At 47.9% G+C, this 14,422-nt stretch overlaps 1 protein-coding gene across 1 annotated transcript in view; it reads left to right on the top strand.

Moving 5' to 3' along the window:
• Positions 1-14,422, top strand: part of prmt3 (protein arginine methyltransferase 3) — a 104,936-nt gene that overhangs the window by 62,888 nt on the left and 27,626 nt on the right. Inside the window, exons 12-13 of the mRNA XM_080499901.1 lie at positions 612-799; positions 11,808-11,894. Coding sequence (XP_080356027.1) covers positions 612-799; positions 11,808-11,894 — 275 coding nt within the window. The remainder of the gene's footprint in view (positions 1-611; positions 800-11,807; positions 11,895-14,422) is intronic.

The following is a 14,422-nucleotide window of genomic DNA, read 5'->3' as shown; positions in this document are numbered from 1 at the left end:
TTTCCCTGGTCCGTCCTGGAGGAACCGGTTGGTTTCCCTGGAGAGCAGACTCTGGGTGCTGGTCTCTGGATCAGGGGAAGGTCTGACCCTCGTGGTCGGGTCAGCAGAGGAGTTGAGGAGTGGAGGCCCCTGGTTTGCAGGCCTCTGGTGTTAGCTGTGTGCTAACACTGGATGAGCTGCTCTCCAGCAACCCACCTACTTGGAGTTTGCTTTGCAAGAGAGAATGGAGGCTGGCTGAAAGCCTTTTGTTGAACGTGTGAATTCAGAGGTGTCAAAGCCTGAGAGCTTCAACCAATCAGTGACTGGCTGATTGCATGGGGGAAGAGTCTTGTGAGCAGAAAGGGGGGGAGGAATGTCCTGCAGAAGGCCCTCCACCCCCACTGGGTGTGATGGTCAATCATATTCCTGGGTCAGAATTCATGTCATGACTGTGTCTCATGACAAATGAATGTCTCTAACCAAAAAATGAACAAACTTTCTGTGGTCCTGGGACATCCCAACAACCTGATTAACTCATGCGATGAAGGTTTTCGTTTGACATGCTGTTCAGTGATGGATCATTTTGTATCTACAGAGTACTGAGTCCCTCTGGCTTTCTCTTTACTCCACAGTTTACCCAGACCTCTGTAACATCAGCCTCGCAGCTTTGGGGGACGTACAGAAGCACCAAGACCGCATTGCATTCTGGGACGACGTCTACGGCTTCAACATGGCCTGCATGAAGAAGGCCGTGGCGCCTGAGGCAGTGGTGGAGGTGGTGGCAGCAGACACACTGATCTCTGAACCTGCAGTCATACAGGTGGGTCCTCCACGTTGTTAATAAGCTCTTCTCTTTTGAACCAGACGTTTAGATTTTGATCAAAGATTGATTTTTAAGGGAGAACTGGCCAAGACAGCAACAAAAACACAGCATCTCATTTATAAAGGCTACAAAAAAACACGACTTATTCAAATTGACATTTGCAAAGTATGCTGAACCAAGTGTTCCTAAGATAGTAATGGAAAGCAAAACTCTGAACACTGTGAAAAATCTGTGCTTTTGTGAGGAGGAATAACCACAGACATGCAACCTGTGGTGAAGGTTCTGCTATTGGTGTCAATCCATCCATTAGGAGCAATTTGAGGTTTGGTGCTTGAAAAAAAACATTGAAAAAAAAATATATATTTTTTTTTTTTGAGCTCGTCGCAGATGAAAGATTGAAATTGTGAGAGAATCGCTGTGATATCTTTGATCTTGGCTCTAAATCGGTGTCGCACCATGAGGACAGTCAATGCCATAGTCTTGTAACCCATTTGGATTAATATTTGTTTGTTAGGTTTACATGTACTGTGTTTTGTTGGGAAATGAAAGGGCATAAGAGTGAATGCTAACAGCTACGAGCAAGTACTTATTTAAAGCTCCCTTTGAAAAATGATCGTCCCAAGTGGGCCGAGCTTTACGAGCCATGACCACTTCCATATTCTCCTCCTCCTCATATTTTTTTCTCTTTTCATCCTGCAATCTGCACACAACACAGTTGATACTGTGACCCAAAAATGTATTGCATTCATGTCATACTTATGAGATTGTTAAAATGCCACAGTGGGGGCTTTTCCACCAGAAACACCCAGGTGCTAGTTCGGCGCCAGGGTCAGACTGAGCACCAGTTCTTTAGCCACATCCACACGAACCAAAACGATCTTTTTTCTCCCCAAGGTTCTCAAAAAAACCTCCGTCCACACGTCTCTATGAACACGCCTCTATGAACACGTCACTATGAACACGTCTCTATGAACACGTCTCTATGAACACGTCTCTATGTACACGTCTCTGAACACGTCTCTATGAACACGTCTATGAACACATCTCTATGAACACGTCACTATGTACACGTCTCTATGAACACGTCTCTATGAACACGTCTCTATGAACACGTCTCTGAACACGTCTCTGAACACGTCTATGTACACGTCTCTATGAACACGTCACTATGAACACGTCTCTATGAACACGTCACTATGTACACGTCTCTATGAACACGTCTCTATGAACACGTCACTATGTACACGTCTCTATGAACACGTCTCTATGTACACGGCTCAACACGAGGCTTCAGGGCTGTAGTACACATGCCAGGCCTTCAGGGGCGCTGTGACTCACCAAAAACACCAATAACACAGAAGAAGAGACGGAGCACAAAGAAATGTAGAAGTAGACTCCTGCTCATAGGCTTCGATATAATTCTAGTTCTATAGGTCTATGGCCGCTCTCCTCCTGCTGCGAGCGTCACTGGTTCTGCAGCTCCACCGGACCTTGTGTCCCTGATTGTTGTGGTCATTAGGGGACATTGCGGACTGTGGTGGTGGTGGGCGGGTGTTACGTCATCTTTTTTCCACAGGTGATCGTCGTTGTGCCGAGGTTTTAGAATTTCCCCACTCAGGACCTTTGCTAAAAAAAAATGTAAACGCTGCTTCTTGTGGATTATAGGCCCAAAACAGCTCGTTTGCATGAAGCGGCGTTCTTGTGTGGACCGTCAGAACCCCGGTCTGTCACAGCCCCGGTCGGTCGGTCACAGCCCCGGTCTGTCACAGCCCCGGTCGGTCCACTATGAGACGCTCCACTATGAGAGGCTCCGCTATGAGACGCTCCACTATGAGACGCTCCACTATGAGAGGCTCCGCTATGAGACACTCCACTATGAGAGGCTCCGCTATGAGACACTCCACTATGAGAGGCTCCACTATGAGACACTCCACTATGAGAGGCTCCACTATGAAACACTCCGCTATGAGACGCTCCGCTATGAGACGCTCCACTATGAGACACTCCACTATGAGAGGCTCCGCTATGAGACACTCCACTATGAGACGCTCCACTATGAGAGGCTCCACTATGAGACACTCCACTATGAGACACTCCACTATGAGACGCTCCACTATGAGACACTCTGCTATGAGACGCTCCACTATGAGACACTCCGCTATGAGACGCTCTACTATGAGACATCCATCCATCCATCCATTGACTACCGCTTATCCGGGGCCGGGTAGCGGAGGCAGCAGTCCGAGCAGAGTTTCCCAGACTTCCCTCCCCCCAGACACTTCCTCCAGCTCTTCCAGTGGCACCCCAAGGCGTTCCCAGGCCAGCCGAGAGACATAGTCCCTCCAGCGTGTCCTAGGTCTGCCCCGAGGCCTCCTACCGGAGGGACATGCCCAGAACACCTCCCTAGGGAGGCGTCCGGGGGGCATCCGAAATAGATGCCCGAGCCACCTCAGCTGCTCCTCTCGATGTGGAGGAGCAGCGGCTCTACTCCGAGCTCCTCCCTGGTGACTGAGCTCCTCACCCTATCTCTAATGGTGACTGAGCTCCTCACCCTATCTCTAAGGGTACGCCTAGCCATCCTATGGAGGAAACTCATTTCAGCCGCTTGTATCCGGGATCTCGTTCTTTCGGTCATGACCCATAGTTCATGACCATAGGTGAGGGTAGGAACGAAGATCGACCGGTAAATCGAGAGCTTCGCTTTTTGGCTCAGCTCCTTCTTCACCACGACGGACCGATACAACGTCTGCATAACTGCAGACGCTGCACCGATCCACCTGTCGATCTCACGCTCCATCTTTCCCCCACTCGTGAACAAGACCCCAAGATACTTGAACTCCTCCACTTGGGACAAGGGCACTCCACCGACCTGGAGGGGGCAAGCCACCTTTTTCTGGTCGAGAACCATGGCCTCGGATTTAGAGGTGCTGATCTTCATCCCAGCTGCTTCACACTCGGCTGCGAACCGTGTCAGTGCACGCTGGAGATCCAGGCTTGATGGGGCCAACAGAACCACATCATCCGCAAATAGCAGAGATGAGATCCTGTGGTCCCCAAACTGGACCCCCTCCGGCCCCCGGCTGTGCCTAGAAATTCTGTCCATATAAGTAATGAACAGAATCGGTGATAAAGGACACCCCTGCCGGAGGCCAACGTGCACTGGGAACAGGTCCGACTTACTGCCGGCAATGCAAACCAGGCCCCTACTCCGGGAATACAAAGACCGAACAGCCCTCAACAAGGGACCCCGGACTCCATACTCCCAGAGCACCCCCCACAGGACGTCTCGGGGGACGCGGTCGAACGCCTTCTCCAGATCCACAAAACACATGTGGACTGGTTGGGCGAACTCCCACGAACCCTCAAGCACCTGGTGGAGGGTATAGAGCTGGTCCAGTGTTCCACGACCAGGACGAAAACCGCATTCTTCCTCTTGGATCCGAGGTTCGACTAACGGCCGGACCCTCCTCTCCAGTACCCTGGAATAGACTTTCCCGGGGAGGCTGAGGAGTGTGATCCCTCTGTAGATGGAACACACCCTCCGATTCCCCTTCTTGAAGAGAGGGATCACCACCCCGGTCTGCCAGTCCAGAGGTACTGTCCCCGCCCGCCACGCGATGTTGCAGAGACGAGTCAGCCACGACAGTCCCTGCACATCCAGAGACTTAAGGAACTCTGGGCGAATCTCATCCACTCCCGCCCAACGATATCCCCAGTTGAGGTCAACAGCTCCCCACATCCACTGTAAACAGTGTTGGTGGAGAACTGCTTCCCCCTCCTAAGGAGCCGGACGGTTTGCCAGAATTTTGTCGGGGCCGACCGAAAGTCCTCCTCCATGGCCTCTCCGAACTCCTCCCAGACCCGAGTTTTTGCCTCCACCACAGCCCGGGCTGCGGCTCACTTGGCCTGCCGGTACCTGTCGATTGCCTCGGGAGTCCTATGGGCTAACAGTACCTGATAGGACTCCTTCTTCAGCTTGACGGCATCCCTTACTTCTGGTTTCCACCACCGAGTTCGGGGATTGCCGCCACGACAGGCGCCAGAGACCCTGCGGCCACAGCTCCGAGCAGCAGCTTCAACAATGGAAGTGGAGAACATGGTCCACTCGGACTCAATGTCTCCAACCTCCCTCGGGATCTGTGAGAAGCTCTCCCGGAGGTGGGAGTTGAAAACTGCGCGGACGGAGGGCTCGGCCAGATGTTCCCAGCAGACCCTCATAACACGTTTGGGCCTGCCGAGTCTATCTGGCCTCCTCCCGGTCCAGCGCATCCAACTCACCACCAGGTGGTGATCAGTTGACAGCTCTGCCCCTCTCTTTACCCGAGTGTCCAAGACACACGGCCGGAGATCAGATGACACGACCACAAAGTCTATCATTGACCTCCGGCCTAGGGTGTCCTGGTGCCACGTGCACTTATGGACACCCCTGTGCTCGAACATGGTGTTCGTTATGGACAAGCTGTGACTAGCACAGAAGTCCAATAACAGAACACCGCTCGTGTTCAGATCGGGGAGGCCGTTCCTCCCAATCACCCCCTTCCAAGTCTCGCTGTCGTTGCCCACGTGGGCGTTGAAGTCCCCCAGGAGAACAATGGAGTCCCCAGTTGGGGCACTATCTAGCACCCCTCCCAGGGACTCCAAGAAGGTTGGGTACTCTGAGCTGCTGTTCGGTGCATAGGCCGAGACAACAGTCAGAGACCTGTACCCTACTTGTAGGCGTAGGGACGCAACCCTCTCGTTCACCGGGGTGAACTCCAACACATGGCGGCTGAGCTGTGGGGCAATAAGCAAGCCCACTCCAGCCCGCCGCCTTACACCGTGGGCAACTCCAGAGAAGTGGAGTGTCCAGCCCCTGTCGAGGAGCTGGGTTCCAGAGTCCAAGCTGTGAGTGGAGGTGAGCCCGACTATATCTAGATGGTATCTCTCAACCTCCCTCACAAGCTCGGGCTCCTTCCCCCCCAGCGAGGTCACGTTCCATGTTCCGAAAGCCAGAGTCCATGTCCGGGGATCGGGTCATCGAGGCCCCTGCCGTCGACTGCCACCCAATCCACACTGCACCCGACCCCTACGGCAGCCTCTGTAGGTGGTGGGCCCACAGGAGGATGAGGAGGAGGGGCCCGCGTCGTCCCTTCGGGCTGAGCCCGGCCGAGTCCCGCGGGCAAGAACCCGGCCACCAGGCGCTCGCGTGCGAGCCTCCACCCCGGGCCTGGCTCCAGGGTGTGGCCCCGGCTGCGCCAATCCGGGCGACGTCTCCATGCTCCTCGTGTGTATGTTCATAGGGGTGGTTTGAACTGCTTTTGGTCTGACCCATCGCCTCAGACCTGTTTGCCTTGGGAGACCCTACTGGGGGGGCAAGCCCCCCGACAACATAGCTCCGAGGGTCATTCGGGTGCTCAAACTCCCCCACCATGATAAGGTTGCAGTTCAAGGGGGAGTCAGAACGCCTTTATAATAAAGCGACTCTTTTGGTCCATCAGCAACTAAAAACCAAACTACAAACTAGTGTAAATGAAAGCTGGATTTTTAACCATAAAATGAGTCTTTTAATGGCTTCATGTGAAAGAGAACTTTAATCAGTGTGTCCGAGCACAGGGGTGTCCATAGGTTTTCATTATAAACAGCTGTAGAGCTGTGTTCTATCATTCTACACCTCCATTCCTCCTCCTATCATTCTACACCTCCATTCCTCCTATCATTCTACACCTCCATTCCTTGTTCTATCATTCTACACCTCCATTCCTCCTATCATTCTACACCTCCATTCCTCCTTCTATCATTCTATACCTCCATTCCTCCTATCATTCTACACCTCCATTCCTCCTTCTATCATTCTACACCTCCATTCCTCCTATCATTCTACACCTCCATTCCTCCTATCATTCTACACCTCCATTCCTCCTCCTATCATTCTACACCTCCATTCCTCCTATCATTCTACACCTCCATTCCTCCTATCATTCTACACCTCCATTCCTCCTTCTATCATTCTACACCTCCATTCCTCCTTCTATCATTCTACACCTCCATTCCTCCTGATGTTGAAGCTTTTGATTGAGACAATCCAGAAACACAGTGAAAGGAGCAGAAATTCACTATGTGATGCCCAAATGTTGAAAAATAAGACCCAAGCTCATTCATGCATTATCATTTTTATTTATTTTCTCTCTCTGGCCACTAGGGGCTCCAGACTAAAGCAAGGAGGACGTGAATAAACACCAATAGAGGACGAGGAGACTCAATGTTTTCTGTCTCTTTGGTGTGAATCTGAGGTTCAGGACAGACTAGATGCAGTGACCTGGACCAGACCATGAATACAGTCTGTCTCCTGGTTCCTGGACCAAACTGATGAATACAGTCTGTCTCCTGGTTCCTGGACCAGACCATGAATACAGTCTGTCTCCTGGTTCCTGGACCAGACCATGAATACAGTCTGTCTCCTGGTTCCTGGACCAAACTGATGAATACAGTCTGTCTCCTGGTTCCTGGACCAGACCATGAATACAGTCTGTCTCCTGGTTCCTGGACCAAACTGATGAATACAGTCTGTCTCCTGGTTCCTGGACCAGACCATGAATACAGTCTGTCTCCTGGTTCCTGGACCAAACTGATGAATACAGTCTGTCTCCTGGTTCCTGGACCAGACCATGAATACAGTCTGTCTCCTGGTTCCTGGACCAGACCATGAATACAGTCTGTCTCCTGGTTCCTGGACCAAACTGATGAATACAGTCTGTCTCCTGGTTCCTGGACCAGACCATGAATACAGTCTGTCTCCTGGTTCCTGGACCAGACCATGAATACAGTCTGTCTCCTGGTTCCTGGACCAGACCATGAATACAGTCTGTCTCCTGGTTCCTGGACCAAACTGATGAATACAGTCTGTCTCCTGGTTCCTGGACCAGACCATGAATACAGTCTGTCTCCTGGTTCCTGGACCAAACTGATGAATACAGTCTGTCTCCTGGTTCCTGGACCAAACTGATGAATACAGTCTGTCTCCTGGTTCCTGGACCAGACCATGAATACAGTCTGTCTCCTGGTTCCTGGACCAAACTGATGAATACAGTCTGTCTCCTGGTTCCTGGACCAGACCATGAATACAGTCTGTCTCCTGGTTCCTGGACCAAACTGATGAATACAGTCTGTCTCCTGGTTCCTGGACCAAACTGATGAATACAGTCTGTCTCCTGGTTCCTGGACCAGACCATGAATACAGTCTGTCTCCTGGTTCCTGGACCAGACCATGAATACAGTCTGTCTCCTGGTTCCTGGACCAAACTGATGAATACAGTCTGTCTCCTGGTTCCTGGACCAAACTGATGAATACAGTCTGTCTCCTGGTTCCTGGACCAGACCATGAATACAGTCTGTCTCCTGGTTCCTGGACCAGACCATGAATACAGTCTGTCTCCTGGTTCCTGGACCAGACCATGAATACAGTCTGTCTCATGGTTCCTGGACCAGACTGATGAATACAGTCTGTCTCCTGGTTCCTGGACCAAACTGATGAATACAGTCTGTCTCCTGGTTCCTGGACCAAACTGATGAATACAGTCCGTCTCCTGGTTCCTGGACCAAACTGATGAATACAGTCTGTCTCCTGGTTCCTGGACCAAACTGATGAATACAGTCTGTCTCCTGGTTCCTGGACCAAACTGATGAATACAGTCTGTCTCCTGGTTCCTGGACCAAACTGATGAATACAGTCTGTCTCCTGGTTCCTGGACCAGACCATGAATACAGTCTGTCTCCTGGTTCCTGGACCAAACTGATGAATACAGTCTGTCTCCTGGTTCCTGGACCAGACCATGAATACAGTCTGTCTCCTGGTTCCTGGACCAAACTGATGAATACAGTCTGTCTCCTGGTTCCTGGACCAAACTGATGAATACAGTCTGTCTCCTGGTTCCTGGACCAGACTGATGAATACAGTCCGTCTCCTGGTTCCTGGACCAGACTGATGAATACAGTCTGTCTCCTGGTTCCTGGACCAGACTGATGAATACAGTCTGTCTCCTGGTTCCTGGACCAAACTGATGAATAGAGTCTGTCTCCTGGTTCCTGGACCAAACTGATGAATACAGTCTGTCTCCTGGTTCCTGGACCAGACCATGAATACAGTCTGTCTCCTGGTTCCTGGACCAAACTGATGAATACAGTCTGTCTCCTGGTTCCTGGACCACACTGATGAATACAGTCTGTCTCCTGGTTCCTGGACCAAACTGATGAATACAGTCTGTCTCCTGGTTCCTGGACCAAACTGATGAATAGAGTCTGTCTCCTGGTTCCTGGACCAGACCATGAATACAGTCTGTCTCCTGGTTCCTGGACCAAACTGATGAATACAGTCTGTCTCCTGGTTCCTGGACCAAACTGATGAATACAGTCTGTCTCCTGGTTCCCGGACCAAACTGATGAATACAGTCTGTCTCCTGGTTCCTGGACCAAACTGATGAATACAGTCTGTCTCCTGGTTCCTGGACCAAACTGATGAATACAGTCTGTCTCCTGGTTCCTGGACCAAACTGATGAATACAGTCCGTCTCCTGGTTCTTTTATGAGCGCTGCATTGGTGAAATGAGTCACGTACGACATTTTAGAGTGAGTCAATGTCGTGGCTTTCACTTGGCTCCGTTAATGGTGGGAAAAGAACCAGTTCTCTGGCAGTGCTCATTCACAACCGGGCCTCAAGTAGAACCTGGTTCTTTGCGGTGCAAAAGCCCTAATTGAGTAGGAGCCTTGAGTGAACATATGGCTATGTGAACAGTAGGAGAGGGGGGCACTGAACCTGCAACCGAGTGATTGAGCGACAACTCAGCCTCCCACCTGAGCCACAGCCGCCTCACAACAAGCACAACACTCGTTTCCTGATGTGTTGGAAAACCAAGCTGTTAGTCAGGTTCTGTGTTCTGCTCACACACCTGCAGAGAAGAGTAGAGAGAGATAGCACCTTGAAGTGTGTGTGTGTGTGTGTGTGTGTGTGTGTGTGTGTGTGTGTGTGTGTGTGTGTGTGTGTGTGTGTGTGTGTGTGTGTGTGTGTGTGTGTGTGTGTGTGTGTGTGTGTGTGTGTGTGTGTGTGTGTGTGTGTGTGTGTGTGTGTGTGTGTGTGTGTGGCGATGCTGTAGCGCCGGATGATTGATCAGTTTAATCCTTGTTTAAGTTCCTCTTAAGGAAACTTCATTACTCTCCGCCCCCTGCGGGCAGAGCGGTTTTCGCCGAGCTGATGAGGGCTGCAGAACATTACTCTGAGATAAAAGACGCACACGAACGTGCAGATGAGATCATTTCACTTCCGCAAACTTGGATACCTTTTCTGAGCGCCTCTGCGTGTGAGACTCGTGCTCCTTCACCCATCTGAGAACGTGATGAATGGACGTCGCACTTGATGTAATGGAATTTGAATGCTCTAATCAATAGCTTCTCCCCTCCAGTGACAAATAGACAGCCCCTCTGCCCAAATCACCAGGACTCTCATCTATTGCCTCCCGTTGATACGATCCAATAACATTCCATTAAGGCTGGCTGCAATTCCGTAAAATTGAGAGTCCTTTCATGGAATTATAAATTCCTGCTAAATAGATGCTGTTTTCGCCAAGAACAGACAGGAATGTTCAGCGTGAGGAACGATCACCCATTTTAGACTTCTTTCACCTGTTTTAAAAAGTGTTTCATCCTGAGTAGAATGGCATTAACACTTAAAAGTAATCCTGCTTAAAGGTTTCCTCGTGGCATTTCCTGCAACTATATACCCATTTTATGACCGACTATTAAAATGAAGCTCTCCTCAGTGATTAGGACATCATTAATAATAGGTTCAAGTGTCCATACGTCTTGTAGCGTGAAGTCGTGATCAGCTTGTGCTCAACACCTCCCTGCAGAACTCGATAATGACTGATTATATCCTGGATAATTTCAACTCTTTAAAAATCTGTGTGCAACCTTTTCTTTTGATAATTACAGTATTGATGCTGAGAAGATTTAGGAAACACCCTCAAATACAGGATCAGACAGTGGACCGTTTTATAAGATGACAAAATTATGAACTGTGATGTTGACACAAGAAGGATCATTTGGCACAGATCAACAGATCAACCCATAATCACTCCATAGACACCAGATGAAAACAAGCAGAATGTATTTCTATGCACAAATCTTTGCTAGAGCCATTAAAGTTGATCTATCAATGCATTTTTGACTCTGCTTATCTAATTTAATGTTTCAGAATGCTGGAGTGGATCTCTACAGTGTGTACTGTAGCCACGGTACACACTGGACAAGCACAGGAAAAACAACCACACACACTCTCACATTCATACATACAAACTCTAATGGATTTATTTGGTCGGAAACAAAAGAACCTGGAAAAAACAAACCCTGACATGCACTCAGGGAGAACATGCGAACTCTAATGAAGAGCTCAACACTGGACTCATAACCAGAGACATTCACTTCATTTTCTAACAGAAGGTTAATATACAGTATTTCCCGCTTCAATGCATCAACAGTCTGATGATAGCGTTTTGTGAAAAAAGTGCCGGGCAGAAGATTTTTCAGCTTTTTTTCCATGAAGGTTCCGTGTTGGATCAGCTGCAGACCATCGTGGTCTCAGATTTCCTGAAGCAATAAACACTTGTACTCTTACAAACAGCAGGAACTTCCCCTTGTGTCGACAACCCATAAAGTTCAAAACACAGAAATAGATAGAATAGAACAAATGCTAATAAACTCCACTTTTAAGTCGAGGCTGTTTTGCTTTGGAAAATGTCTGTATTGTGTTTTGTTGTCAGGTGTTTTCTGGTATTGAAGGCTGGTCCAAACACTTCATGCAGGCATGGCTTTATATTGGCTCTGACACCAAAATGGACCTTTTTTCTCAACGAAGAAAACTATCCTGTTCAAAGTTCAATAACTGCTTTTCAATCCCCATCGAGCTTTCTGTGTTTTAGTTTTCAATTGAGCAACATATTGTGGTTGTAATGGTGTGTTTTGTTGTGACTTTTCACAGACGGTCGACTGTAACAGAGTGTGTCTGTCTGAGCTGGAGTTCGTTTCTGATTTCTCCCTGAAGATAACAAACACCACAAAGTGTACGGTAGGTAACGCACGCTCGCATTAATCATTACCACCATGGTTCTTAAGCATGGACGGTCTCCATGACAATACTACCTGTTGTTTTTTGTATAAATGATAAATACATGTTTGAATTTCTCAAAACCCCTCTTTTATATACATTTTACAGATGATTAATATCAGGTCAAGAGAATTGTATTAAATCAAGCATAGCAGGAACAGCAGTCATCCACCTGTGGGGAGAAAAAGAGGCTGGAGTTCTCCAAAGTACATGAGGATGAAGTAGAGAAGCTTAAAGGAGCGTATAATGAAGGTTGTGGACACATTGGCCAATAGAGAAGACACAAGTCGATGGGTTGAGTCCCAGAAGGAAATATAAGGAACCTTTCATTCAGCTCAAAGTTCTACACAGCGTCGATGACATAAGAACAGAAATATACACTCACTTTTACGTATAATCAAACAGATTGGTAAAATGGGAATTAAAAGAAAACTGTCGATACTGAAAAGTAAGGTTGATTCCCCTCAAAGTCTCCTTTGCCAGTGTTGAATGATGATGAATTGCCATTTCTAGAACATAAAAGCATAAAGCGGGATCGCAAGTATTTCATCATCGGTCCCTTCATTCATAGAGCTTGTCGTATGGTTTCAAATGGATTTAGTCCAGCAAGCAGAAATGCATGAACATGCTGATCCATTGATGATTTTATTTGTGGAAATGATTTCAAATCAAATGAAAACAATGTGTAGTCTGTGTGAAAGGTTAAAACAAGTGCCTTGTGAGTACTCGAGTATCTCAGGTTGAACATCCTGCCGGTGTTAAACAGGAAAAGCCGGAGAATAAATGACCTGAAACAAGTTTGCACATCCACTGTTGGCGCGTGTCATTTTTCAGCGGTGTTGTGTGGAAGGAGCGAGGAAGTACAAACAGCAGAGACATCAGTCAGCACACACTGATGGATCGTCCTGCTGGATTGAAGGGAATGTCTCTCCCTTGGATATTTAATAGAGTTTCAAATTGAATCAGTGATGTACTGCTAATGTGGATGACTTGTCAAACGAGATAGTGGATGCTTCCTGTCATTTTTTCCTGAACGCCAAAACACATCGTCGCCACAATCTGGAAGTGATATCAGTGTATGTATCCTTCCTGTAAACTCAGCTATTGACTTTGTTCACTTTTCACTGTTTTATAAGGATGCACCGATACAAGTACTGACCTTTAGCTACTTGCGATACCGAGTACCGATATGAGTACTTATTAATTGCCATTAAGCCTCATTCATACTCCAAAGGCGTAGGCTGTCTCTCTGTTAATGAGTGTCAGTCATGCTTTAATCATGTTTAGCGTGTTGCGTCGACAATAATAATAATAATAATAATAATAATAATAATCCCGTCCTCACACATGACCTCACGTCCTACTTACCAGGTGTAATTGGGGATCTTTTTATGAGTACTCCGTGCTGTACCAGACCCCATTCTCGTAACCCTACAGTTAGGGCTGCTCGATTATGGAAAAAATCATAATCACGATTATTTTGAGCAATATTGAAATTACAATTATTTACACGATTATGTCTTTGAATTTGGAACAGAGTTTATTGAACATGCTAAAAAAAGACTCTCCTGATAAATGTATAAAAAACATAAAGCGTTATACTGTACTCAATCTTTTGAAAACAAGAAACAAATAAAATACAATAAGAGATAAATATACTTCAATAAATAAGTCCAGCATAAATACTTTGTGGTGATCAGTTACTGTGGGGTGGAACTGTGTGGAACTTTATTTTGTAGAGGCGGGTTTTCCGGTCAGAAGTAATTTGGCGTCCCACAGCGTGTTCTCATGTTGGAGAGGAAGAGAGAAAAGAAAAGAGCAACTGAGAAGTGTTGTTGATTGGAGAATAAAGGTTGGAGTTCCTTGTCGAACACGCCGCCGCCGACTCTCGTCCATCGGCTCGACAACATCCTCTTTTCCTCCACTGTATGAATTATGAGATTGTCTGGAGCCAAAATCGTCGTCACGGTTAAAATTTGATTAATTGAACAGCTCTACCTACTATTTTACCTTCTTTTATGAAGCTTTTTTAATTTATTTATTTGAACCTAAATAACTTGTGTAGATCCGGGTGTGATACCCTCCAATGTTAAAGTGGTATAGATGTCGTAACAAGTTAACTTGCTTTGCTTTTCCAAATGGAAATACACACAACTCCAACAGGGGCGGGCCACTCCGGAGGGACGCGGCCCTGCACACTTTCAATGTGTCCTCACATCAACACAGCTGACAGCAGTCAGTGGCTCGTCTTTCTGCAGAGCCTCAGCATCAGAACTCAGGGAAACATCAATAACATGCAGCACTGCGGCCCTCCCGCCCCTGAGCTACGACCTCGGGAACTGCAGTTCTGGAGGTTCATGTTCACTCTTGTTTCTTGGTTTAGATGGGAAACAAAGGGGACGTTTGCTTTGTGGTCTTGGTTGTTGTTGTTGTTGTTCTGTCTGGCATTTTTGACATAAAACCAAAAGATGTACACCAAACTCTTGAAT

The sequence above is a fragment of the Blennius ocellaris genome, assembly GCF_963422515.1.
Source record: "Blennius ocellaris genome assembly, chromosome: 1".
Taxonomy (NCBI): Eukaryota; Metazoa; Chordata; class Actinopteri; order Blenniiformes; family Blenniidae; genus Blennius; species Blennius ocellaris.
Note: the sequence above shows the minus strand (reverse complement) of the source record. Positions and strands in the feature narration are given on the sequence as shown.